Source organism: Amblyomma maculatum, chromosome 3 (assembly GCF_055883805.1).
Source record: "Amblyomma maculatum isolate TAMU_Amacu chromosome 3, ASM5588380v1, whole genome shotgun sequence".
In the NCBI taxonomy this organism is placed as follows: domain Eukaryota; kingdom Metazoa; phylum Arthropoda; class Arachnida; order Ixodida; family Ixodidae; genus Amblyomma; species Amblyomma maculatum.
In genome coordinates, this window is record NC_139346.1 from 204,330,480 (window position 1) to 204,358,359 (window position 27,880).

General features: G+C 45.1%; 1 protein-coding gene across 2 annotated transcripts in view; it reads left to right on the forward strand.

The window, feature by feature from the left end:
* Nucleotides 1–25,117, forward strand: part of LOC146197482 (scoloptoxin SSD14-like) — a 64,956-nt gene extending 39,839 nt beyond the window's left edge. For both annotated transcript variants that reach the window (XM_084599321.1, XM_084599322.1), the window contains exons 2-11: nt 5,930–6,145; nt 8,630–8,752; nt 9,686–9,783; nt 10,875–11,067; nt 12,086–12,249; nt 13,423–13,712; nt 14,190–14,377; nt 18,303–18,543; nt 23,389–23,502; nt 24,718–25,117. In XM_084599321.1, coding sequence (XP_084455447.1) covers nt 5,930–6,145; nt 8,630–8,752; nt 9,686–9,783; nt 10,875–11,067; nt 12,086–12,249; nt 13,423–13,712; nt 14,190–14,377; nt 18,303–18,543; nt 23,389–23,502; nt 24,718–24,864 — 1,774 coding nt within the window. In that variant the 3' untranslated portion in view covers nt 24,865–25,117. The remainder of the gene's footprint in view (nt 1–5,929; nt 6,146–8,629; nt 8,753–9,685; nt 9,784–10,874; nt 11,068–12,085; nt 12,250–13,422; nt 13,713–14,189; nt 14,378–18,302; nt 18,544–23,388; nt 23,503–24,717) is intronic.
* The last annotated feature ends 2,763 nt before the right edge of the window (nt 25,118–27,880 follow it).

Consider the following 27,880-nt stretch of genomic DNA (forward strand, 5'->3'; position numbering starts at 1 on the left):
GATGTGAAGTGTGAATGATTCGTGGTTAATACTTGAGGCACAATTAATTGCTTATTTGTGAGTAAATAAACATAAATTAAAAAAGTAAAACGAAAAAGTGCCGAGTCATTGCGTCGTTTATTGTAGCTAAAAGTAACTGTCGCGTATATGCTCTTAACGCTAAAGGCGAAGCTTAAGCATTTCTGGATGTTTTTTGTTTGTTATACAACCGCATGTAGGTCCAACACATACTGTGGGATATGGTGCACAAAACTCCCCCGTCTTTTAACGCGAGAGCGTTAAGGAGCTCGTGTCGCAGAAAAGCCGGTGTCGTCGGCGGCGTTGGCCGTGAGCGATAAATCCCGGCATGCACTTCATAAATAAAAGCAACTTTCAAGATGGGCTGGGTGGGAATCGAACCAGGGTGTCTCCGGAGTGTGAGACGAAGACGCTACCACTCAGCCACGAGTTCGATGCTTGAAAGCGGTACAAAAGCGCTTCTAGTGAATGCGGTGTTGCCTTAGAAACGTGCCGTAGAACGTTATACTGCGGTGTATATCGGTAATTATGAGCATATGTTACTTACAGAAGTCGCAGTTACACGAGTAGCGAAGTACGTTTCCGCTACATTTCTTCTGCGCTCTGCGCACATGCAGAGCCATCTTGCGGCAAACACAGAATAACCCCTCCTCGCAATGTGTGGCGCTGCCCCACCACTCGCCCCTGACGTTTCGCCGTGCACCCTCACGGGTTGTAGAATCAAGCGTCTTTCCTTTCTTTAGATCACTATCTTCGCTCACCCGCTTCTCCCCTTCGGGCCGCGCGGGTACCGGTGCGAGGATGCCCCAATACCCTTGCGTTTAATAAGTTTTCTCGACGAGGTGCAATAACGCTATCGCGTTCCACTCTTGAAGGCGAAGCTTAAGCGTCCTCTAAATTTTTCTAGCTATTGCTCCCTTCTGTGCTTCTGCTCGCTGTACTCTCCATGTCCTTGTTCTTTCCTCCAGCTGCAGCTCGGGTGTCGAAAATAGGTGACAGTGGCTGTGCCCTGGAAAGTCTTTTCCTACCTTTTTTTTATTTTTAATAAGCCACTAAAGCCGCTATAACTTTATGTGAATTTCGCGAAGCTTGCTCTTGAATATATGTACACAATTGTGATAACGTACGTTACTATTATATCGCCTTCACAAATGCACTTGTTCTGAAAACGTACCTCATGCAAACTTAATTTGTCTAATTTACGTGGTCATTTGTGCGTGCGTGCGTGTGTGCGTGCGTGTGTGCGTGCGTGTGTGCGTGCGTGTGTGTGTGTGTGTGTGTGTGTGTGTGTGTGTGTGTGTGTGTGTGTGTGTGTGTGTGTGTGTGTGTGTGTGTGTGTGTGTGTGTGTGTGTGTGTGTGTGTGTGTGTGTGTGTGTGTGTGTGTGTGTGTGTGTGTGTGTGTGTGTGTGTGTGTGTGTGTGTGTGTGTGAGTAAACTAATGCCATATATATGGGGGCTGAACTACTCTGCGGGGTTCGGGTAATTCGGGTACCGCGCTGGATGATTTCTTAAACAAGACGACGTCCGTTCCACCCAGGAGAGAAGTTAAGTGCTGACAAGCGAAGGAGTACGGAGTTGAAGGACGAAGAAGACTGTATTTATTTACATCTTCGACGAATCAATCGAGAACCAATGACTAGAATCGGAACACCAATGTCCGGATGCACTCAGTTTTATAGAGTTCGTCTACCGTAGGCTCCCTAGGTGAAGGGCGGGCCCGTATTCGAAGGGGTGTCCTGATTACTGAATGAAGTCTTTGAGGCGGTCAAGATGGCGGCGCAAGAAGCGCCCTACAGTGTCTGCCAGTGGTAGGGTGGCCACCCCCAGAGTCGTATATCCCTTGCTACCAGTGGCTTACGTTCTGGGCGCACACCTGCGGCAAAGGAGATGTCGCGCGCGCCGTCGGCACGCGGAGGGAGAAATGTAGCCAGAAACGTTCCTTTTGTTCATCCATCCGGCTACTGAAGAGGGAGAAGGCCCGCACGGTCGTCTTGGCAGTACTAGCCGGTGCTGAGCCACTTGAGCCTTTTCTGTCCCCGTTGGTCTGCTCGTTGACCGCAGTCGATGACCGGTCAAACACCGCGTTCTTGTTCGTCTGTGGTGCTACCTCAAGCCGCGTCTCGCTGTCGTTTTCAACTTGACTGCTCCGGGCTCCTGCCTGGGGCTCCTTAACTCACTGTCGCCATCCTTAACACAGGAGAGCGCCGCCCTAGGTTGCCTCGATGCGCGCGCTCCTGCTCATCAGGGGCTGGCTGGAAACGAGGCTGCCGACGCCGCCGCCCGCGCGCTCTCTCTCCGGGAAGTTTCCTCCTCCTCCCCCTCCGACCAGGACGCTGATCCTAATCCGGCTTATACATTCAAAGATATCGTAAATTACTACCAATCTAGCCACAGCCTTTACCCCCGCCCATGTAAAAGCCTTTCAAAGGCGGATGAGCGGCTCTTACTCCGCCTCTATACAAACACACTGCTGTGCCCGGCAGCTCTAAAACACTTCGACCCTGCTTTCTCTGGCAGCTGCCCGCACTGTGGGGTGGTGTCTTCGGACATCTACCACATGGTGTGGGCCTGCCCCTCAAATCCGGTTATCCCCCCTCACCCCAACCCAACCCGGGAGGACTGGGAGGCGACCCTGCTCGGCTGCTCCGACCTGAAGGCCCAACGGGCCTTAGTCGGGCGAGCCCGAGCGGCGGCAGACGCCACTGGGGTCCCGAACTAGGGACCTCCACCTAGTGTTTGTGAGGGTTGGCCCCTTCAGGGTCAGCTCACGCATAACCTCCTGTATTTGTCCTATATAAATGTTTTCTACCACCACCACCTAGCTCCTACTCCGCCCGCATAGCCTTGGCTGCAGAGAGCTGTTTCCGAGATCGTGCAGTTAATCAGATTATTGACCATTTCAGCTCGTGTACTAATTTTTGTTTAACTATGTACCAACTCACTCAGCTCGCCGTTTTAAGTACTTTGTTTTACGTTTTTTAACGCTGTTGAATGTTCCTGCAGCACAGTGGCTCTAGAGGGCGCGGAGTATGGGAAAAATACGTGCACGAAGAGCGGTTGGATTACGGCTGCAAAGTTTTCGTCTGCATTGACGCGGGGTCTCTAAACCCAACTTTCCTCTCGTCTGTCAAGGATATTACCATTGTACCGGTGTCCTCACTGTTTTGTACAGCTGACAATCCATGTGGCGTCCTCGGGCGGCCATGTGTCATCAACGGACCGGTTCTGTCCTGTGCATGCATTTTGTTGTATGCACAGGCTTTTAACATCCCAATGCGACATCGGCTATGAGTGGTAGTGAGGACTGACCAACGTTAATAGAAATAGATCTTAGTTCTATTAACATTGGGACTGACGAAGTTTATCCACCTGGAGCTATTAAGATCGCTTTTGTGCTTTTCACCTCCATTTAAACACGGCCGCCACGGGCGGTATCAAACCCGCATGTCTCTAAATTGTACTGATGGGCGTCGCTGTGCTGAATTCTGAAATATGCATTCTGGGTGGAATTTTCACGCTTTCCAATAGACCTTTGCATCGGGAGAGGAGGTTGTCGAAACGCCTCCTCTCTGGACTGTTGCAAACCGGTTCTACTGCCGCCTCCACTGACGTGTTGACGTCAGGCGCACACAACAGCCCAGCGAGCAATATGGTGACGCCTAGGAGGCCCTCGTTGCAAAGGTCCATAGAACGTGTTAAGATGTGTTTTTTTTTTTTTGTACTAAAAATGCAGTGGTATGGGCATCCTTCAATCACGAGGCATATCCCTCCTCGGATGATTGCAGCACCTGCTGATTGGTCCCTTACAATCATTGCCCCTTTTTGTGTTATCTTCAGCTTCTCATCGCGAGAGCGAGCGTACAGCAAGGCTCGAAACCCTGCAGGCTGACCATTGTTCAACGTACCTTATCTAACGACAGCGCGAGTACGAATTCGCCCGGTGAAGACCCGCCAATTGGGATATCGATCCTATCTGCAACGCTACTAATCGGCAGTTGACAAAGCAGCTCGGGCTTTGGCTTTGTGGTCAGTCGACCTCAACACGCGTGCAGGCGCCTCGCTACATGGTTGCCGCCTGCTGGTTTGGCAGGCACTGCAGTGTTTGATCAGTTCTGCCCCGGCAGAAGGTGTCATTGGTCACATAGTCTTCGATTTCATCAAAAAAATAAAAATAAAAGTAGTAATATAGTAGTTTGTCACACTAGATATCTTTTAAATACTATCTGTGTGAAAGGCTTCTCTAGCAGCCCGGATGAGTGGCGGAATGTTGGAAGAGCAAGTTACGTTTTACCTTTAAATATGCATAATTTTCTTTTATGCTAGTTTAGATCTGTTTTCTTTAAGTGCCTTAAGTGTAACTGTCTGCAGTGTTTCTGACCTCTTCATGCATAATTTAGGGCAGTGGTCATGGTGATAAAAGCTTATTGTTTGACTTAAATTGATTACCTCGGCATCAGCTCATATGTTTGACTGGAGCTGATGAAATTCAGCTGTCATGAAGAATAGCTAGTTGAATAGCTAGTATAATTAGCACTGAAGGTCACCAGCAGATTTTTTCGTATTTTTTGAAATAGTTCAGGCTCTTTTAGTATATGCACCAAGGGACGTCCAGGGGATGCACTACTAAGGACATTGCATGCTTTCTTTGCTACTTCTGAACAAATGCTTTGCCTGCTGCTTTTGTCCGGCCTCAGGAGTCAGTACACTTCTTTTAGGCATTTTATAATGCGTTGTTGAAATTTGTCCTAAAGAACCCTCTTACATAGTGTGAGGCAGTATGATGATTTAGCATTTAGATTAGTGTGTTATCAGTTACTTATTGGGTTATTGTGGGGTTCATTATCTAGAACTATGCAAAGCTTATTTCTTTGTTGGCGATAGATTGCCTCAAAGCTACGATTACATCGGCCCTGTCAGCAAGTAATGAATCTCAAATGTATTAAACTCTCAACCCAGTGCACCGGTTCAGAGCTCTAAATATGTGCTTGTCTTGTACGGGATGTTATTATCTTTGGTGAGTGGCTTTTTACTAAATAACATTATCTGAGGAAAACTTTAATCCTGACGGTATGTATTTATAAAATAAAAAATAAAAAAAATCTATTTATCTGCAGACAAAAGAACAAGCAGGGAAACTAATTTTCTCTGCATCCACCATTGGGATAATCCATGAGGACGTGATTAAAACCTGCAGTTAGCTTTCTCTGAGGCAGGCATGTGCTGAGAAGGTGCCAGAAAAGGCAGACCACCGCCACAGCCTGTGGGAGAGAGGCGGCGGCCCAGCCCGCGTGCCTGACACCTTGTGCAGAGAGATTCAGAGCCAACCTCTTCCTTTGGCTGTTGAAACGAAATTCTTGTTTGGTCATTAAAAAAAGCAAAAGGGCAACACCTTGCTTGCCCCTTGGCTTATGAAGCATGCAGTTTGTATTGTTGCAAACCTTGGTTCCATTAACTTTTAGGGAAAAAAGTTTTTTAACCGAAATATTTCCTTCCGGAAAAACATTTGTAGATTCTTAATGGAACCAATTTTTTATTGCTTGTACTCCTGCTTGTACGGTCTGGAAGCATTTGAAAAATGTTGTACAGTGACTGGGACATTCGTTGTCTTTTTTTTGGTGAGTGCTTGGGGTGCTCATTGTTTTGTGGGTCTTGATTTGCTGGAAGCAATAGTACTACATGCAGCCTATTGCAAGCTGAAATAATTAACCAGGAATTAAATTTTTAACTGCCCTAGATGCATATATAGCTTTCTGTGAGAAGTGCAAGTCCAGATATTGCACTCGAAGCTAGAACCATTCATCAAGCTTTGCGTGGTGGGATAGGTCTAATGTGTTGGAAACAATATAGAACGAGGACTGCAGTGAGGTTTCATCAATGTGTCACTTGACAGTGTGCTGTGTCCTTTTGCAGCACGAGCTTCACGAAGCGGGACTGCATAATAGTAGCTGTGGTTGCGGTGCTGGCACTGGTGGCCATTGTGACTACGCTGGTGCTGGGTCTGCCACTGATCAGTGAGAAGCGAGCACGGTACTCAAACTTCACATTCCAGTCGTCACCCTCGCAGCTGGGAGAGTACCGGCAGGCAGCCGTCACAGTTGACGGGGAGCCCTGCGCGCCTATTGGCAGGTATGCATGCAGGAATTTCATACATTTGTATACAGTACTTCACCATTGTATAAACCCATTTATCTCAATTCAGAGTTTTTCGCATTGAAATAGTTTGACAAATAGTTTGCCTTATTTTCTGTTTTTACTTGCACAATATAGTGATTTAATATTGGAGGGGAAGCATAGAATTCGCAGGCATTTGCCTTATTTCTCTCTGGTATCTTCCTGTTTGGCAGACATGGAAAACTTGGGGGAAAAGCCAGACATCTAGACGACATCTATATTGCAATCATATCCAAGATGTGGCTGGCTTGAATGTGTCTCATCGGGTAAAGCTAGTTCCGTCCTGTCATCTCCTTTTCATTAGCATCTCTCCCCACCATGCAGTCGGACAAACTCAAGAACACAGTAGATAATACCCTAGGAGGACATTTAGCGACTGATTTCATGCCGTTGCAGTCAATACTGTCTCATGGACACATCAAGTATTCACCTGTGATTTTCAACTTGGATTAACCACGACACCATGAGAACCATTCAAAGCCATTAACTTGTAGAACCTTCTTTGAGTGACATTTGCTTAGTTTTATCTGACTATAGTCTCAACAAATGAAGGGCTTTGCTGCGCTGGCACTTTTCAATCAAAAGCTTCACTACACTAGTTTGTCTGTCTTCGCATGCCAGTAAGTTTAACCTTTACCTAGCTAGAGGTTACACGTAGCTAGAAGTCACACCATAGCTAAGTCCTTCAGACCAACCTTGTAGACCTTTGGTGTCGCACAACAAGGTCATGACCTTGATCCTTTTTGGGAGCATGTCATTCATCACGTGAGTGATGTCACGTAAACAGCCGTGACTTCTGTGTATGAAAAATTAAAGAGCACTGCAGAATCTATATCCGAGTAATGCGAAAGCACGGATGCTGCTGTTGGTTGCTTCTGGTTGCGTCTAGTAGCTTAATTTACTTCTTGTTTGCCCATTTTAGTCTGGTACTTTCAAATTGCACGCCAATCCCTTCTTATGCCCTTTTTTGGCTCTACTTCTGGTTGCGTGACGTCACATCCTCTAGCTCACATTAATTAACTTCCTGTTTACCCCTTTTAGTCTTTGGTACTTCCAAATTGTGTGCCAATCCCTTCCTATGCCCTTTGTTTTGGCTCTACTTCCAGTTGCGTGACATCACATCCTTGACATCATATAGACTACACACCCGTTTCTCTTTCCGCTTTCACTCTAACCTTCCTCCCTTCCCTTACGGCTGGGTTCAGGTGTCCACAGAACAAGTTGGGCAGATACTGTGCCTTTCCTGTGAACCAGTTATTCTAATTAATTACCTAATTAACTTATTGGCCTAATTATTTTTTCTGCAGCAACATTACGTCAGCCTCTATCGATTGACACCACTGATTAACCTCTACCACTTCTCAATTACCCGCAACTGCTGTGGACACGATTTTGCGGACGCGGTCTGGGGACGCGGTCTGGGGACGCGGTCTGGGGACGCGGTCTGGGGACGCGGTCTGGGGACGCGGTCTGGGGACGCGGTCTGGGGACGCGGTCTAGGGACGCGGTCTGGGGACGCGGTCTGGGGACGCGGTCTGGGGACGCGGTCTGGGGACGCGGTCTGGGGACGCGGTCTGGGGACGCGGTCTGGGGACGCGGTCTGGGGACGCGGTCTGGGGACAGGGTCTGGGGACAGGGTCTGCGGACAGAAATTTGTGAACATAGCGAAGTAACGCTTTCACGTTAATAAAAAGTTCCACCAAGTGCACTATATGCTGTGATGCTTTCGCTGAATACCGTGCAGGTTTAACTATGTTAAACCTCTGCTTATTTTTACCTATCACCATATTCATATCGAGCATATCTTTGCCAGATATGCTCGAAAGTCAAACAGGTGACACGGCTCTGCAGCTATTCTTCCTCCTCCTGACTGGGCTATTCCCACGTGCTGAACAGGATATAACGGTTTGATTCACATTTGTACCTCCGAGAAATTTCGCAGTTGGAGTTCATAGTTCAAAAACAAGCATATTCACTCTAGATTCGTGCAGCCTGTGGGAGCTACAAAGGCTCACTGCCAGCATTCCAGTTCTGCATTGCAGGCTTGCACTGCCATGATGGGATGACAAATGCAAAAGCCGGTAGCATGGGCTTCTAGCTCTGCGGTGCTACACACCTAGTGAGAAGAGGGCAGTGAAAAGGGTCGCTATAAACTCTAGTAGTGATTTTCATATATACACGGCCTCGAAGTTGTGTTTACAACTCTCCCCCCCCCCTTGTTCCTCTGTAGGCATCCCCTTACTGTATTTTTATTCTGGTGTTTGCAAAGATGACTGCCACTCCTCTTCACTTTCATGTAAAATTTTAAATTAAAATGGATTCAAGGCAGTTCATTGCTGCATCGATCTGTATGTTCATATGTGCTGAAGTTGCACATGAGTGCTTAACTGAATGTTGGGTACTGAGGTGGTTGTTTTCATTTGCATTCTGTTTTTGCAGTGAAATCCTAAAAAAAGGTGGGTCTGCAGTTGATGCTGCCATCGCCCTCCTGTTTTGCAATGGTGCGGTGAATCCACAGAGCATGGGGCTCGGGGGAGGTGTGTTCATCACAGTCTACACAAAGTGAGTGCTACAAACCTTTTGCATGCATTTTGTTGGTGCTGTAATGCTTCTTGACTGTAATGCAGGTTCTTGTGGCAACTATACATTTATACTGTCCATGTCAAGCAGCATTCAGTACTACAAACAATTTCAAGGGTAACACCTTCATCCCTTCAGAAAAATTAAATTTGCCTATTTTGTTTCAAGGTGGTCGTGCACCACTGTGATGCACACCTGGTGAGCTAGCCTCACCAGGGTGGCGCAGCGGTTAAGGCGCCCGACTACTGTGCCCAAGGAGGCGGGATCGAATCCCGGCCTCGGTGGCTGCGTTTCGATGGAGGCGAAACGGAGTGGCGTCCATGTGCTGTGCGATGTCAGTGCACGTTAAAGAACCCAAGGTGGTCGAAATTTCCGGAGTCCTCCACTACGGCATCTCTCATAGCCTTAGTCGCTTTGGGACTTTAAACCCCACAAACCAACCACACCTGGTGAGCTAGTCTGGTAACATAGACGTTGCTCCCTTTTGACATCTGGATGCTGCAGAAACTTGTTCAATGAGCTTAGTGGAATTGGTCTAATGGCTGCAATTTTCTGTGTGTAGACACCTAGCATTTTCAGACTGCTCATATTGATCAGCACCTTTGCATGAAGGGAAGCTCCTATCCTCAAGAATTTTCTGTGCTCAGTCATATATTGTGAAAATCGGTAACCTTAGGTGTGCGATTTTAGCTGCAGCAAACCTTGTTTACAAACTCCGATTCATGCAACAACGGCTAACCTTTGGGCCCCAACAGTGCAGTAAGCAGTGAAGGACATTTGCATTTGCAGTACATATACTTACGCTCTGCTGACATGCTTCACCACAAGTTAGGTGTATTGTGTAAAAGCATGCCCCTTTCCTTCATGTTATAACATGCATGTAAACTCACTCTTTGTTTTTGCGGACATATGCAGTGCCACGGGTGTAGCGGAAGTCATCGATGGCAGAGAAGCTGCTCCCCTCGCTACCACAGCCGAAATGTTTATTGGGAACAGTTCAGCTATCAGATCAGGCAAGTAGATATGGTTTTCTTCTAGGAAAAACTTTGAGCTTGTAATGCTCTTGATTGCTAGATGTCGACATAGTTTGATATAGCCAAAATCTGTAATACAAATTCATGAAGAACTTGCACAAAAGCAGTACGATTTTGTCATGGAAGAGACAAACACAGGCGATCATTGCTATAGTAAAATACAACTGAAAAAAATATAAGAAAAGGTAGCAACAGCGGACTATTTTCTGTAATGAAGAAATTCAGTGTGGCACTTAATAATAATAGTAGACTCGAGTTTTCTCTTACTGTAGAGAAATGGGAAGGCCTTTTTCCAAGTTTTATTGACATTTTTGAAAATACTGGCAGTGATTCTGGTGACCACAAAAAAATGAGAACCAGATAGTTTGGCATACCCTCGCACCACTGAGAACCCGCAGAGATGTCAGGAGGCACTCCAAGCATCAGAGTATCTTTTCTGCATCACAGCCGGGTGGTGCATGAAATGGTACCATTTTGATGACAGCCAAAGTGAACTGTATGAAACCATGGCTACAAAGCTGCAACCGTCCACACTGCTGCTTCCCCAGTGCTGTAGGCAGGTGCGAAAGGCATGAACCCGTGCTAACTGCCACGTTAACAATTTCTGCCACTATATCTATAATCCTATAATGTAAGATATATGGACTAGTGCAAACGCTCTCTGCACCACCACCACTGGTTACTTATGTACTGAGATGAAGCCTGCCGTCTGCAATTCCACCAAGCAGCACTTGGGTCTGGAAATTCAATATATCTTTTTTCTTAACAAAGTGCATCCAATTTATAAAGTAGGAATTGCATGTGTTTGTTAAATATACTTAGAATAGTTTGATATAGCCAGTAATTTGTAATGTTCATGTTCATTTTATCATGGTTTGATCTAATGAATTTTTGTTGGCAAAATTCTGCATGGTATAGTGAAATTGGTATAGTAAAATGCATGGTATAGTAAACTTTTCTGTATGGTATAGTGATTCAGGTTTTGTTTCAGTTAGGACTTTTTGGTGCATACAAATATAATTGCAACAGAGTAATGTGTGTTTGCTTACATGTCCCATCATGGCTTGCAGGTCCCCTTTCTGTTGCGGTTCCCGGCGAGCTGAAAGCTTACCACGCAGCTCACCAAAAATATGGCAAGCTTCCCTGGTCTGAGCTTGTTCAGCCGACAATCCAGCTCTGTAGGGACGGTTTTCCAGTGGGCAAGCATCTTGCCAGCAAGCTTCAAGAGAAGCAGGAAGGAGTCCTCAATGAGCCTTCATTAAAGTAAGCTTACAGTTCACTAGATGGCTAGTATGCATTGATGTCACTGCAGTTCTGCTTTCAAAAGGCTTCACTATGAGATTTTCATTCCCTCTAGGGTTCTTTAGAGGGCAGTTTCACAGTCATTTATTGCACAACAAGCTAGTATAATGGCATGCACCTGTGAGCCTATGGGCATCTGTCACAGCCCACCACCAGACCATGCAGCGTGAGTTCTGGTGCTTTGCAGCGTGTTGATTAGCAACCATGGGAAATTAAGACCAAAGGTTCCAGGTGTAGGTCTAGAATAAGAGGCATTTATTTTTCACAGCAAACTGTTCTACAGAGAAAGGAAAAACCCTCTCCAACATTACTTGTGCATATGTGTTCAGCAATAAGGAAAGGGAAGAGCTGCAGTAGTGGGGCTTCAAACCATTTAATACCTCAGTTTGGTTAGCTCCACTATAAGCCCAATCAGTTGCTCACACTGCCTAAAAATGGAGTTTAAGATGATGGCCTTAGACTGCACGAGAGATATGCCTCTTCCAGCTCTGTGCAGAGCAGCACCAGGAAGCCATGCTTCCTCAGTTCTGTGGAAGGAAGTCCTCTTGGCTGTAAATAAAAGGGAAGAACAGGAGGGTCCCTCTGACAGCATCACATTGAAGTAGAAAGGGTGCAGTTCTCTGTGTGGGACTATACCTCTCAGTAAATACACATGGCTGTTGCTATGCAATGTAAATGCACATGCTACACCTGCGTATATTGGATCACGCTGAAATATCTCTTTTGGTCTACCGAATTCTTAAGGTATGGAATAGTGACATCTGTGGTCCTTGACTAGTGTGTCTCAGCAGCTCCTCTTAAGCATTGTTTGAGCAGCCAAAAGTTGTCTTGTGGTTCTAAGTAACTATGCAGAGGATGTTTGATTCTTTATCAGTCAGGTGGCAAAGTGGTTATGATGAAGTGGCAGAAAGAGCCACGATGGGGCCATCTGTTTCAGAGTGCATGTCATTGCATGACTAGTGCTGTTCGTGTGATGCAGGGAATCGTTCTTCAACAATGACACCAATGAATTATTCAAAGAAGGAGAGATCATCAAGCGGCCACTCTTCGCCAACACACTCCAGGAGATTGCCGAGAAAGGAGCTGAAGAATTTTACTCAGGCGAGCTTGGGAAAAAGTTCATCCAAGATGTGCAGCAAATGGGTTAGTGACATCATTTACTTGATGGAACTGTTTCTCTAGCAGAATGCAGCAGAAGTAACCAGTAATTCCTGACTGGGGTTTCCATCATCTGTTGTACTGCCTTTGGGAATTTAGCTGGGTGGTCATGTAGGCATGTGATAAGAGTACAGTCATGGAGATTAATGCTAGCACAGAGTTCACTAGTCCCGCAACCTTGTACTAATGGCATTACAAACTTCTGCTTGCCTCCTGAAGATCCAACATCTGAAACTGAAGCCCCCTTTTCCTCATATAGTCTTTAGCAGCTTGAAAAGAGTACTCTGAGTACTGGACTTTGCTGTAGAAGCTTGCTATAGAAAACATCAATTGCTCTAGTGTGGTAGCTAGAAGTTTTCCTGCAAGGTGAATGACATTGCCATCATATGGTATAAAAATGACACCGTTTTCACTCTGCCAACCAACTTTGTATCATGCGAAAGTGTCAAATGTTGACTGTCCATCCACATTTAAGAACTTTCCAAGATAATTTTGGTAGTGGCCCACAAAATTTTACGTATAGGCCAAGCCAGTTTTAAACATATGTCAGTTCAACTTTTAAATTTCAATTTTAGAAATGCACGAAGTTATACTAGCCAACAAAATTTGACTGAGCCAAGTCCATCAATCAAACGGTCTCTCACATTTAAAGCATCTTAAAGCAGTAATACGATAGCATTGTGTTTGGATTCATACTATGCGGACGGAAGTTGAAGACATGCGAAGCATAGTGCGAGAGAGTGGCAGTAAAGCACTGTGTGGTCAACTGCTCTGCTCCGAAGTTCTTTTTGTTTTGACTGTTGCTACATTGTTGCTGTGCTTTTGCTAGGCTAAGGTATGCTAGGCTGACAAGATCACTTAATTCAGTGGCTGGCCATACATCCAATTTGGCTTTTGCAGCTCTGGTTGTGAAGTAGTGCTTTTGCACTAAAACATATCACATGTTTAGCTGCTGGCTGCAAATGAAGTCTGCAACACTGGACCTTGACGTAGTGAACCTGTACTTTCAGCCACACTTTTTGCACAATTTGTTTCGCTGCTTACAATAGTTTATATTTAGTAATTTTTCGGAAACAGCTAAATTACCTACTGTCATCTGAATAAGCCTTTATTTGAAAAAAAAATTTACATTCTTTCCCTTCTTGGATTACTTCGTAGGTGGCCTTTTAACAGAACAGGACCTAAAGTCCTACCAGGCACATGTGAAACCAGCCACCAAGTACACCCTGCTTGGAGAGCATGTAATGTATAGTGTGCCGCCACCTGGCAGTGGACCAGTCCTCTCCCTGGCTGTGGGCATCTTGGCCGGCTATGGGTATAGTGGAAACAATGCCACCAGCAACGTGGATGATACTGCCCTCATGTACCATCGCATCGTCGAAGCCTTAAAGTTTGCTTATGCAAAGCGGACGTATCTTGGTGATGATGCTTTTGTCAACACAAGCAGTGTAAGTTAGTCCCATGGGCATGGGGCATTTTACTTACACAGTCCTGCGAGTCTTGTTGAGAAGACAGATGTCATGCTGGAGGATGTTAACACACACAGTCTTAGCTTTGCTTTGTTGAGACCGTGAACATTTGTTTTGGTTTATCAGTACAAGTTTGAGTAACAGGTATTTCTTCTTTTCATTCTATGACTTTTGTAGGCTTGTAGGCTGTGCAGGCACATTTTTATGGTTTTATAAAGCGAGGCTTTATATCTGTCTGGCGGTCTTTCAGATAATATGGTAGACTCTATGATAAGAAGAGCGAGATAGCACAAGGACAAATCAAGGGATTAGTTATTCAGCGAGTAGCAAAGTGCATGTGCGCAAACAAGGATCTGTAAAATGAGCACTCGATGGGAGCCATCGATGCTGTCTCTTCATACATATTGTCAACGGCAGAACTTAATTGTCCTCTCAATTATTTTTCCTTCATCATAGGTCGTAGAAATGATGCTGTCAAGAGACTACGCAAACTCTCTCAGGTCTAAAATTTCAGACTTTGAGACACATGAGCCAAGCTTTTATGAGCCTGCTACACATGTTGTCGACGATAAAGGAACTGCACATGTGAACGTGCTGGCACCAAATGGCGATGCTGTGTCAGCCACCAGCACAGTCAATAGATAGTGAGTATCCTGTTACTTCCTCTTTTGCATTGTCTGTTGTACACATACGTATCTACAATTTCTTTACTTGAAAAGGATTAGTGTAACCTATATATACATCCCCATTCTAAAGAAAGGCAGTGCCAAAGATTGTTCCAACTACCGCACGATCGCGCTTATTTCGCATGCTAGCAAGGTGATGTTAAAAATCCTGCAAGGTAGGCTGCAGCAGTATGTGGATCGGGAGCTTCCGGACGTGCAAGCTGGGTTTCGCAAGGGCAGAGGAACTAGAGACCGAATTGCCAACCTTCGCTGGATCATGGAAAAAGCAAGAGAGTTCCAGAAACCCATTTACTACTGCTTTATTGATTATGCGAAAGCGTTTGACTGCGTAGATCACAGCAGATTGTGGCAAGCTCTTCAAGAGATGGGAGTTCCAATTCACCTCATCTGTCTCCTCAGGAACCTTTATGAAGGGCAAGAGGCCACAGTCAGAACTGGGCATGGTCTTACTGATTGGTTTCCGATTGAGAAAGGGGTGAGGCAAGGCTGCATACTGTCGCCCTGCCTATTTAACCTATATGCAGAGTGCATCATGAGGAAGGCCGGTCTGGACGAGTCTTCAGCTGGAGTGAAGATTGCTGGAAAACGTATCAACAACCTTAGATATGCGGATGATACCACTTTAATGGCAGAAAGTGAAGTGGAACTCAAGAGACTTCTGATGCGCGTACAAGAAGAGAATGAGAAGTTCGGGCTTAAACTGAACATTAAAAAGACGAAGATCATGGCGTCTTGCCCTATCAAGTCCTGGAGCATCAATGGACAAGAAGTGGAAGCTGTGACAGATTTTCTGTTCTTGGGCGCCAAGATTACCTCGGAAGGAGACTGCAGCCATGAAATTAGGAGACGCCTGCTTCTGGGAAAGAGAGCAATGGTTAGCCTTGACCGCCTAGTAAAGAGCAGAGACATTAGTCTGCCAACCAAGATCCGTATAACCCGTGCTATGGTCTTTCCAGTTGTGATGTATGGATGCGAGAGTTGGACTGTGAAAAAGGCTGACCGCCGAAGAATTGACGCGTTTGAATTGTGGTGCTGGCGAAGACTCTTAAGAGTTCCTTGGACTGCCAGAAGATCAAATCAGTCGATATTGTCGACCATAAACCCTGACTGCTCATTGGAGGGTCAAATTCTAAAGTTAAAGCTCAGCTACTTTGGTCATCTGATGAGAAGAGAGGAGTCGCTGGAGAAAGATTTGATGTTTGGAAAGGTTGAGGGTCACCGGAGAAGGGGTAGGCAGCGAACGCGATGGTTAGATGGCATTCTCGAGGCATTGCAGATGAAGCTATGTGATGTTAAGAAGATAGTGAGAGACCGGAAAGCGTGGCGTGACATGGTCCATAGGGTCACGAAGAGTCGGACACGACTGAACGCCTGAACTGAACTGATAGTTTGGTAAGTTTAATGTGTAGAGAGTTATATGGAAGGAAGCTCCCAGTACAGTTATTAACTAGAGGGAATCCTGCTTCAAATATTCCTCATAACCACATTAATACAATTAAATAAGCTTGATTTGATTTTGAGTCTTTCTACATTAGCCAAGGTAAAAAAATTAATAGCTTTGTGATTCTTATTTTCTGTTTGAATATTCACAAATATATACAGGGACTTCCATATTTTGGTGCCAAACTTAAATTCCTCTGCGTTAACTACTGGCCTCTTTGAGAACAAACACTGCTCACAAATTAAGAAGCGTATTATGGTCTCCATCTTTTTTAGGTGCAATTTAACATCATTACTTCAATTTGCCTGGATTTTCTGAACTGTGATTAATGAAAAGTTGGTATCACCCACACAGTGTCACCTTTGTGTAAAATACAGGTGGAACACATTCGAGCAAGCAAAGCCATATCTCTTAGCAGCTTCCAGGTTCCAGTGGGAACACTTGCACAAAAGTAGGGCCAGATATATAGGACCTACAAGCAAGACAAACGAGAGGAGAGATCACTTCGCCAGGAATGAAGAGCTGCTCTATAATTTGATCTTGCTGTCCATTATGCACTGTTCGGGCACTCAGTACAAGGGCTATAATTTTTAGATAGGCGCGCTGAGCAGCGAGAACAACTGTCTGTGCCCCCTTGCCAGTTGGAGAACCAACTGATGTCTTGGCTTACTAGGCTTAGGGGCAGCTAGCTGTCTTACCAGTTTGGAAAGGGCAAAGCACTGTCGCACTTGTGTTGGCGGTGAGTTGATGGGGCCAGTGTCGACACCGTGCGTGCATGTACGTGTCATATGCTGCCGTCTACAGAGTAATAACAGTATACAGGCATCACTCTAAACAACGCACCAAAGGGGGCTAGACGGGGAAGTCACCTTATAGCCATGGCAGCACTAACAGACAGAGCTGAGACTCCCCAACCCGTGGTGCGAGAAGTCGCCACTGCTGCGGGTTCAGGCCAGAGGACAAACACAGAGTTACATACTCAAGCAGGTTTTATTCTGTCAGAGTACATGGCGAAAATCCAGCACTCAAATACAACTGCCGTAGCGAGCAAACATCCCGCTCACGTATAGGGGTGAAATAGAAACCCACTAAAATGGGGAAGCACACGTGAAAAGGAGAGAACGTACGTTCTGTTCACCACGCATGGCTTCACACTCATGGCCCGCAGTGGTCAGTGCTTACGATGACCGGGCAATTCAATTACGGCGACAGTCTCCCCGCTGGAAAGTATCAACCGTGTGCGTGCGCAATCACCCGCTGAAAAACTCGAGAGAGTCGCGAAAGACGCACTGGTCTCAGACTGTTGAGAAATCGCCAGGTTACGACGATAGAAAAGGGGGAAACTCGTGACTGTGTCGCTGCGGGAGACTGGGAAGCAGTGGGGGGACGACCAGTGTGCCCTATCCTCGCCATCCTCCTGAGCAGCACACGCTTAAGCTCTCATGATAATTACACGTGGCCATTATAATGGGTCAGGGGATTGTATCCCCACAAGAGTAAAATCCACGTATATGTGCATAATTCTCCCGCTCGTTGACTGGGGGCTTGAAAACTGAGGCTGTATTTTCAGAAATGCTGGCACAGTGTTGCAATGCACATTATTGTGGTGCAGAGATGGCCAGATATTGTCACTACATGCACTAATAATAGCTACCCAGCTGGGCATCTTCCAAAGCAATTGGAGTAAGATTGAGAGGGAAAGTGGGGGGAAAGTGGCCATTGTGGAATGCAGTGAGAAACACAACAGTGAAAAAAAAATATAGGACCAATGCCATTTTCATGAATGACTTGAGCTAGTTTCGTGCACTGTGTTCTGCTTATTCATGCATTGTTAGCAGTTATCTTCTCTCTAAAAGGCTATTTTATTGTTTGTGTTTATGTCTTATGCTTACACACTTGTGGCATGCTACACATCTTTCGTTAGCAGCACCTAATTCTGATGAGATGTTCTTATCCCTTAATGTTCACTTTGCAACAATGGCTGCTTGGGCGTGTTGGTTATCCAATAGTGAAAAAACAGCGCAACAACAACGAGACACACGAGAGACAAGCGCTTGTCTCTCGTGTGTCTCGTTGTTGCGCTGTTTTTTCACTAATGTTCACTTAATGTTCATCTTAAAGGGAGACTACTTACATCTCTAAGCACATAGAGCATAATGTGCTACGTTGTGAATGACATTTGTGCACAATTAGGTCAGCAGTTTGTGCTCAAGAATTTAAGTTCGGTAGCCAAATGTGGAAATTTCTGTATATGCCTTAACTTCTTGTAAAATTGCTTATTGTGTAGCACCTTCTGCATTCCTTTGTTGGTGCTTGTAAACTGCATGTCCCGTAGGAACATTGAGGCTTGATATCTTTAAATTGTTATATAAGTGAGCTGCACTCTAAATATTTTTATTTTAATGGTGTGCTGTTATATCCTCTAACTTGTTTCTTTCATAGTTTTGGAGCAATGCTGGTCTCCCCATCGACGGGTATAGTCTTGAACAGTGGCATGGATGACTTTTCGGTGGAGAATGCGACCAATTCATTTGGCCTCGAGTGGTCAACAGCCAACCTCATTGCTCCGGGCAAGCGACCTCTGTCCTCGATGTGCCCTACCATTGTAACGGACTCCTCCGGGTCGGTGCACACAGTCGTCGGTGGTGCCGGTGGCTCTCGAATAACAAGCGGCACAGCACAGGTGAGACACTTTGTACACTTGCCATCATTCTTAAATCCAGCATAAGTACAGGTGGTTCATTGTTGTGCATCAATGAAAAAATGAGTTATCAGAGGGTTTGAATCTTTACTATAAGGCAGTTGTTTGCTTTAAAGTTTATACTGCTAAAGTACCAGACCTCCTGTGACAACTCATTTTGCCAGTCTGCAGTGCTTTTTTTTTTAATGCGAGAGGATTACTATACTATTACATGAAAATGTCATTAGGGTTTGAACCTAGACCCTCTGTTTACCAGGCAGGCATGCAACACATAGGCTACAAAAGGTGGTTGAAGTGTGTTATAAGGGTACCTAGTAAACGCATCAGTGTAATTACTAATGTGTGTTTCTGATGCGTAGGGATGTTTCAGCAATAATAATCGAATGCAACCGAGGAATGTGGTGGCTACATTCACGCAATGCATGATTGATGCAAGGTCTTGACGCACTGAAGCATTGTGTGAAATAAACACAGATGAAGCCTTGAATGCACTTCGACATATTTTGCTGCCCGCCTATGCAAACTCTGAAATTCTTGCTGATTTATAGCAATAAGCTCCAGATGTAGCCTGTCTGACGGGCAGGAAACATGCAAACACATAAGGACTTTAATATATTTCGAAATATTTACAGCAAAATTGAGGCCAAACGAAGAGTAATGCTTTGCGTTCTCACATGTAAGCAGTCTTGAGTATCGCTACAAGTTTTTTTTTTTCATGGTAGCTTTTCGCTGGAAACCTACCCCTAAAATTTTCTCCCTGGCGAAAACTGGTGTTTTCCTTTAAGACATTGCTTTTGACGAAATATTTTCCACCCTTCTAACGTACAAAACGCTCTGATGATTCATGTCACCTTCATCATTATTGCTATGAAGGTGCGCGGTACTACTTTGGATATTATTAACTGCCCCTGCTGCAATTGCTGTTCTACGGAATAAAGCTTAGTAATGCTAACAGTCTTTGTTATGAACTATTGACTGCACGTTGCCCATGATATTCTCTAATAACCTTTAGAAGTATACTAGTAGTATTTAAGCTTTGTTCTTAGAGTTTTTTTTTTTACTGTGAGGGCAGGAAAAGTGATTTTCCTGCCCTCACAGTAAATGACTCGTTTTTCCCATGCACTTCTCATTGAGAATTTCAGTGTGTGAGAGGATATGTTTAGATGAGTGTTGCGTGCTGTATACTTGGATAGTATAATATATGAAGTTTTTCTTATTAGTGCCACATTGTATGGTTATGCTTGCACAATAAAGATGTCTTTCTTTTCTTTTCATGCAGCACATTCTTGAGATCAGCTGGTATGCACTTACAGTTCCTTTACTTTAATGAAGCTTTGATAAGCTTGCGCATGAATCACCCTGAAACCAGTGCAGTGTGCAGGAGGCCATGTACAGTCAAGCCCATTTATAAAATTGACGTAACATGAATTTCATTGATTGTATTTGAAGCTCGTTTACTGAACCTGCCCTATCTGTAGCAAGAAAAAAATGCTACATTCGTTTAAAGTGGCATTTATTTCCTTAAAAAGTAGCTTGTGAACGTTTGTTTCTTAAAACCAGACAATATCAAGCCGCTTTCGAAGCTCTCCATTTTGGCCATATGCTCCTGCTTTCTGGTGGCCAGGCATAATAGCGACAGCAGTTGCGTTTGCACCATGTGGTGGTAGGTTGCCACCCACATCGCTGACACCGTGCACGAAGGAAGTGGCAAAACAACCATAGCTCTTGTACATGTCTGTGCACTGCCTCCACACGGCAGCGCATGCCATGAACCGGGTAGGCCAGCAAGGCACCCTAGCAAAAAAATCCGATAGAAAACTAATAGCCTATCAGATTATTGATATTGGTTTTATAGGTCTGCCAGAGTATTGGTCTTATGGGTATCCTAGCCGATTGGTTTTACAGGTCTACTGGAGTATTGGTTTTATAGGTCAATTGTTTACTGGTCGTATAGGCTATGGTTTTATCGGTCCTATGGCATCTGATAAACTGATAGGTCTGTAATGCTAGTACACCCATAGCTGTCAATAATCTGATAGACCTACAAAACAAGTAGGCTTCCTATTGGTTTTGTAGGCCCTATGGAATATTGGTCTCATCGAGTAGCTGCGGGTGCTTTACCTCTCCGGACACCTGAAAGGAGAGGGCAGCTATGTTCCATTTTCTAGGGATGAGTTACGCAGCAGGTGCATGTATACACATTTTAATCCACAATGACAGCGGCAACGCATACTGGCACATAATCCAAACATTGACTGCATCCAGGTAGCCCTCGATTCCAAGATTGCGGATTTCGGCCCGATGATGTCTCTCGAATGCTAAGGCACCTGAAAGAAATAAAAAATTGCGTTACAGCTTGAAAAATAAGCGATTTCAAGAACGCGACACCACCATGACTTCAAAAAATCGGTCCACACATATACCGGCAACCGCGATTGCGCGCGTATTCATGCGGAGGCAGTTAGGAGAGGCGCCGCCATTACTGAACGCCGAGGTAGCTGCTGAACCAACATTCCGCCTTGCGCCTCACCACAGTATCTGCCACTTAAACACAGTGCGCACGATATTCGAAAACAGATTAACGCTAAAAAGTTTCATCAATACTTTCAAGAAATCGTGCCGACAACTTTAAAACTCGACGCTGCGTTATATCACACCGCGCGATTCAAATTCCTTTGTTGGCGTGCAGGCAATGGCATTCTGCAACGCAAAGCCACATCATACACTGACAAAGTATAAACGTCAGCCCGAAGTTACAAGTGATGCACACGCACCTGATCAAAAGCTGAACGTGCGCTGGAACGTTGATATCCTCGAGAAGCACCCCGAAAATCGGCGAAAACTTATAAACACAGGGCACCGACCGAACTGCCGCCCGACCAGCGATCGCGCCAGCGCCAATGCCTCTACGGAGCTGCGCATGCGCGCCCAGAGGAGAGGTAGAAAGGAGGATGAGAGAGGCCAGCACGGGAACGCTTGCGCGGGAGTGGGAGTGAGAGAAAGGAAACCTACCTCTCCGCTGCGAAGCGCCGCCGGCATCGCGCTACCGCGGCGGCAGCTCGAGCCGTACTCGTCGCGTGCTCGATGTCGACTTCTCTCGCTTCGGCGGCGGTTGCAGCGTTGCAGTTGCTTGGACGCGCGCCTCTCGATCCATTTCACCGTCCTGCTTTGCGCATGTAGGTGATTGTGACTGAGCTGGGCCCCGACAGAACCGTGCTATATCCGCGTGCTTTCCCATCTCCATTCAGTGATCCAGTAGCAACAGCGTCGCGCGTCTTGCGGCTCCAACCGTACGTAGTTTGAGACCGCGCGCAGCGTTCTCAATTGTTATTGCGGCTAATATTGTACGTTACGGCAACACTCAATAAACGGGATGAATGCGTGAGTTTTGGGGATGTGTCCGAGATGGAAAGGGAAACAATGACAAAGACCTAAAATCTCCAACGTACTGCTCCTGCATGCAAGACCCATAAACAAAGGCATACTGATGTATCAGACACATGAACCAATATGTAGTAGTCTACAAGACAAGCATGTATCAGCCTATAAGATGTATGGGCTTCTGCACTGGTCTGATACTTTTCTTATTCAACCCACCGATAAACCTATGAAACCAATACTATTGCCTATAGGACAAATATGTACCAGTCTATAAGATTTATGAGTTTCTGAATAAGTCCCATAGAAATGCAGATAAAACACATAGAATACCTACAGAACCAATACCGATTCTTATAAAACCAATAACGCACCCTATTGGTCTTTTTTGCTAGGGCATGATCTCATGGCTAGTATTCAAACCTCAAATCAATGATTGCGGTTGATCACTATCCACATATGCAGCAGTTATCTTTCCACTGCTACCCCTAGATTGCCCTTACCACTTATTTGCCTCCACTAGAAGCTTTTCCCAAGCAGAGTATGTGCACGCATGCATACACAGACTGATCTGGTAGCATCTCAGGGGCGTGCTTTACTAGTGGTTAACCAGTTTTGAATCCACTTTTTTATTGTTTTTTTGTTGGTTTGACAATTTATTTGAGCAGGGGGGCATGGGACCTGGGAATTTCTCTTCGGTCTCGTGCTTCTTTTCTTTGTGACGGCGAGTATGCAGGTTATCCGTTCATTATAACAGAGTGGTGCAGCCACAGTTGGTCATTTTATAGGAGACCGTAGCCCTAACGCATGTTTTAATGGTAGCTTCTTGCTCGCTCGTAATAAGTGAGTGGTCTTTATAACACTGATCATTATAAGTGAGCTTGCTTGTATAATGCAGTACTACATTCAGTGGGGCAATTTTTTGTGCAAAACTTTGCACGTGAGTGCACAACTGTGCGCCAGTGTCTTTTATCGAGCATGTCATTAGTGATCGTCAGATTCTTGATGCCTGCTTAAATTTGCCGCAGTTTGTAATGCATTCCAGTTTTTATCGGAAGGCAGTGTTCTCTTTTGCTAAGTGAGCCATTTTATTTATCTATCGCATTTCTCAGTACATTTTTTAGATGTATGAATAGTGCACAGATGTTTTCTCGCTCCGGTTATTTTGAGTGTTTCAACATATAATAATTTGACATAGGTCACTGGTACCATGTGATTATATTATCCTAGTTCTCATATGAAACACATGATTTGAATATATTTACTCAAAATTGCTTTTTAAAATTTTTTTGTTGCACAAAAATCTTATTCACTATCTTGCATTATTGTCACCAGCTTTTTGTTGGGCCCCCTCAGTTGTGATTGTTAGCAATCTTGGGAAGCGCCTCTCCACTGGTCTTTTTTTATGCACTAAATGTCTTGTCTGAGTCTTATGACATTGCTTTGCAGATTTTGTTCAAGACCCTGTACCTTGATGAAACAATCAAGATGGCCATTGATGACCTTCGCCTCCACCACCAGCTCTATCCAAACCACATTTTCTATGAGAAGTCTTTTCCACCGGTGCGTATACGTCAGTTATATTAAAGCAAAAAGCTTTTGTACTCCCTGTCTGCCAAGGTCAAGTTTGGTGAGTATTTGACCTTGACTGCAGATACGGCGCACAAAGCAAACAGCACTCGCTTCTTCTTTGCTTGTTCTTCGCATACCTGCTACAGAGAGGCATAGCTGCACACACTAGCTTGTCTTTACTGCTGTGATACGAGACTAGGAAAGGGTATAGCAGTTGCTTCACTTCGCGTTCGTCAGCTTCGTCGCTGTAATACCATGCGTTTAGGAGAGGGTATAATAACAGCTGCTCCGTCAGTGGCTTCTCCCCTTGAACGAGGCCCACACCAGGCAGATTGCATCAAATCTTCGGCAATATTATCATTTCGAGTTTGATCACCCAGCTGACCTTTCCGCTCTGGATATCTAGGTTTAGAACTGTTAAACCTCACCAACTTCCTAATTTTTCATCAATGGAAAAAAAAAGAAAAGATAGCGATCGCTAAGAGCTGAGAAATTAACTACGAAAGTACAGAAAAAACAAGTAAAACTTTAGATGAATTTCGTTGTGGTTTCTGTAAGACATGCTCGGAATTGTTTCTGTGATTTGCATGCCACAGGAATCATAATGGAGCGCAGCACATAGCTCCACCAAGCTTATGTAGTACAAATTGCACTGAGGGAATGAGACACACACGCTGATTTGGGCTCTGTTCTTTTTCACCAGCATGGTGGCTGCTGTGGCACTAGTGCTAGTTATCTGTTGACTAAATTCTAGTGTGCCGTTTCATCTGTTATATGTTCACATCATACATGGTAACCATACATGCTGACTTGTGCAGCTTCATCAAACATGTGTGCTCATATCGGCAAGATTTTACTTCACAAACAAAAGCAAGTTGACTAAAATTCAAGCTATAGCAACAACTGTGGGGATGCTTAACATTTCATGTATTAGTCATAATTTCTTGTACTTGGGCAATCTAAGACACATGCAAACAGTTGCAAGATCAGAGGGCATGTGTGCAAAACGTGCTTATTACCAAAGCAGTCTACAATATATCAAGTCTCGATTAATTTTCACAAATATGTATGCCTTATTTTCAAACATTGATCTGTAAGATGCTGGCTTTTAGAGCGTGTTACATAAACATATTTATTGTTATTTTCACATATGTATACACGTTCCTTTCAGTTCATTGTTCTCTGATGACTTTCTTCTCTGCCCAGATTATTCTGGACAAGCTACAAGAGTTCGGGCACAAAGTGAGGCCGGAAGTGGAGGAGTCAGCATTCCAGGGCATTACACGGTCCGAGGATGGTGCCATCTTTGCGAACATGGACTTCAGGAAAGGCGGCAGCATAGACGGCTTCTGATCAAAAAACTGCGTGAGGTGCATTGCAAGCCCATGTACAGAAGGGAGAGCAGGGAACGTCCTTTTAGGTCTCTTGCACATCTACAGGCCGCACTGATTTCAACAAACCATTCCTGAATTTTATATTCAGCGTTGCACTCACTACCATCCTTTTTAATCGTCTTTATAAGGCGCGCGGCAGCTGAGCCTCGTGATTTTTACGTGTATTTAAGGTTTTCCTTCATTGTATACAATAAAAAAAGATAAATTATTTTCTCAGTCTGCTGACTAATGTAGTCATTTTGTGCTTTTGATGTAATCGTTTTGTAGCTGACAGAAAAGAATGCGCATGTTTGGTATGCGTGTGTGCTGCCTGCTATAGCAAGACGAGGTTCGTGCACCAAACTGCGCTCAGTGACTTTTCAACGCAATTATAGGGGAGCTGCAAGTGCAGACAATCTTTGAATATCACTTCACCAAATGGTTCAACTGCAGGTTAGTGCACCTTGGTCACTTTCCACATTGGTGTCTGCACAGTTGCATTGTTCTGATTGTGGTTGGTGTACACCACCTGTGGAAGCTTCATGTAACTTATCAGTTCTATTTAAATACATCTTTTATTTTATCTAAATTTCAAAATTAACAGCTAAAAATATCTCCTCAGTATTAAGTATTGCTAACCTTTGTATTAAGAGTGAATAAAATGCAACTGGGGACTGTGTACTACTGGGAGGGAGAAGAAGGAAATTGAACAAGGATTGAGGGGGAGCCTCAGTCTGTTAGCCAATGTTTCGACGTGTGGAATTCTTTTCATTCGAGCTGCGTGGTCATCACAGGGTTTATATAGGCTTTTACTTCCAAAGAAAAGCAGGCGAGGTGAGAGCAGGGTAGTAGGGCAACAAATAGTGAAATTGAAGAATGTTGCTTTGAAAGTGGCTTTATCTGAACTGGGAACCTGTGATCCCCCGACCTGAAAGAGAATGCAAAAGCAGGAGCAGCACGGAAAAGGAACAGTGTGAGGCGCCTGAGTCTTCGCAAGAGGCAGGATCAATGTTGGTGCTTGTTTGTAGGGGAGGATTAAAAGTTCCAAAGGGATCTCGTACGAAATGCAGCTGAAGCAGAATAGTACTTGAGAGTGCGAAAGAAATTGACAAGCACCAACATTGGCTGAGTAACAATGTTGACATGAACAAAGAATGAACATGTCGACCTGGCTTAGTGTGCTTGTAGCTGCTATAAGAAAAAGATATAGAAAATAGGGGTGCTAGGAAGGATCAGGTTAGGGAAAAAGAAATTATTCATATATGCAAAGAGAGAAATATGAAATGGGATTTAAAAAGAAAGGGAAAACAATTGGTAAGCCGCCCCGACATTCAATCCCGACCGCGGCGGCTGCATTTCGATGGACGACCGCAAGTTTTAAACGACAAAGGTTTCTTCCAATGCTGGACACCTCCGCCAGCATCGGCTGCCGTATTCTACGCATGTCGCAACACAACCGGTAAGCGCCACAATTGAGAGAGGATTTCTCCTTTCAGAACCGTAGTGAACCACACTATTTTAAAGCGAAAGCTTTTCTAGGCTTATGGTGACGTTCGTGTCCGTTTGCTGGATGTCTTCGCCGGGAGTGTCCGCCGCATGAAATCGGAACCCCTATTCCTCCCACTCCCATCCGAGCGCGCTAATCGCTACTACACGCCGGGCTTGCAAGAAACTGTCTGGTGTCATGATAGCATGACGACGGCAGCGATGACAACTAAGAAGTTGGTGAAAATGCATTGGATTGATTGTGAGGCTTTTCACTTTACAGTGGGCGGACAAGCAAAGTCCTGACTGTCCCGCCGTGATAAAGTGGATAAAGTGTACTTTAGCTACAGTGTACTAGAATACTTTCTAGTACACTGTACTTTAGCCATGCCTTCAGTACCACCATCTATCTTGATAGCCTCTTCAGATGGTAATGATGCTAGTAACGATGATAGTGACGCTGCAGTTAGTGATAATGATGGTAGTAGCAATGATGGTGACGGTGCATTTAGTTGTCTAAGCACGAAAATACGATGCAGTTAGTGAAAGCAGTCATGTAAAGTGGCTTCCGCCATTTCCGCTCTTAAAACAAACCGAAGCTAAACTTTATTATCCAACGGATAAGGTGATCTACCCCCGCCCCCCGACACGCGGGTCAGGGGCGGGTGCCGCCGCCTCAGATGCAGGCTGGGAGGTCTTGGGTCCAAACAGTCTCTTAATTTTTGTTTAGAGGTTCAAGAAAGGAATTTTAAAAATTGCCCAGCAGGACTGCGGAGCTTACCATAGGGGAACTCGGAGTCGGAACGCATACCACTGGGAAACGGGGGCACGCCGCAGGGGTCAGTGTTATCCCCTTTTCTATTCAACGCTGCGCTGATCACGCTCCCTAAAAAGCTTGACACTATACACGGTATTCGACACACCCTATACGTTGATGATGTCACGATCGATTTGGACGAGTCGGGGATCAGACGGGTAAATCGAGGAAGCCCTGCGGCAGACGTCGTAGGCGCCCACGCCCGTTGGGCAGGACTGGAATACTCCCCACAGAAGTCGGAGCTGTTGGTGATCCGTAACAACGGAAGGGTTTGCAAAACAAAGCCGAACAAGATACAGCTAGAAATCCATGGAAACGAAATACTGGAGGTAGAAACAATACAGGTGCTTGGGATGGTTATACAATCTAACAGGTGCAGCAAGGTAATGCTGGAAAGGTTGTCGACCTCGATCGAACAGACCATACGGCTAATTAAGCGCGTGGCGACTAGGCGACAAGGTATGGGAGAGCGCGATGCATGTCGGCTCGTTCAGGCTTTTGTCCTCAGTCGGCTCGTGTATGCAACCAAATTGCATACACCTGGACCTCAAAAAGACCGATAGGGAAAAATTGAATTGCCTGATAAGGCAGGCATGCAAAGCGTATCTCGGTCTCCTCAGAAACACGTCCACCGCGAGACTTCTATCACTAGGGATCCACAACACCCTCGAAGAGCTCATTGAGGCACAATTAA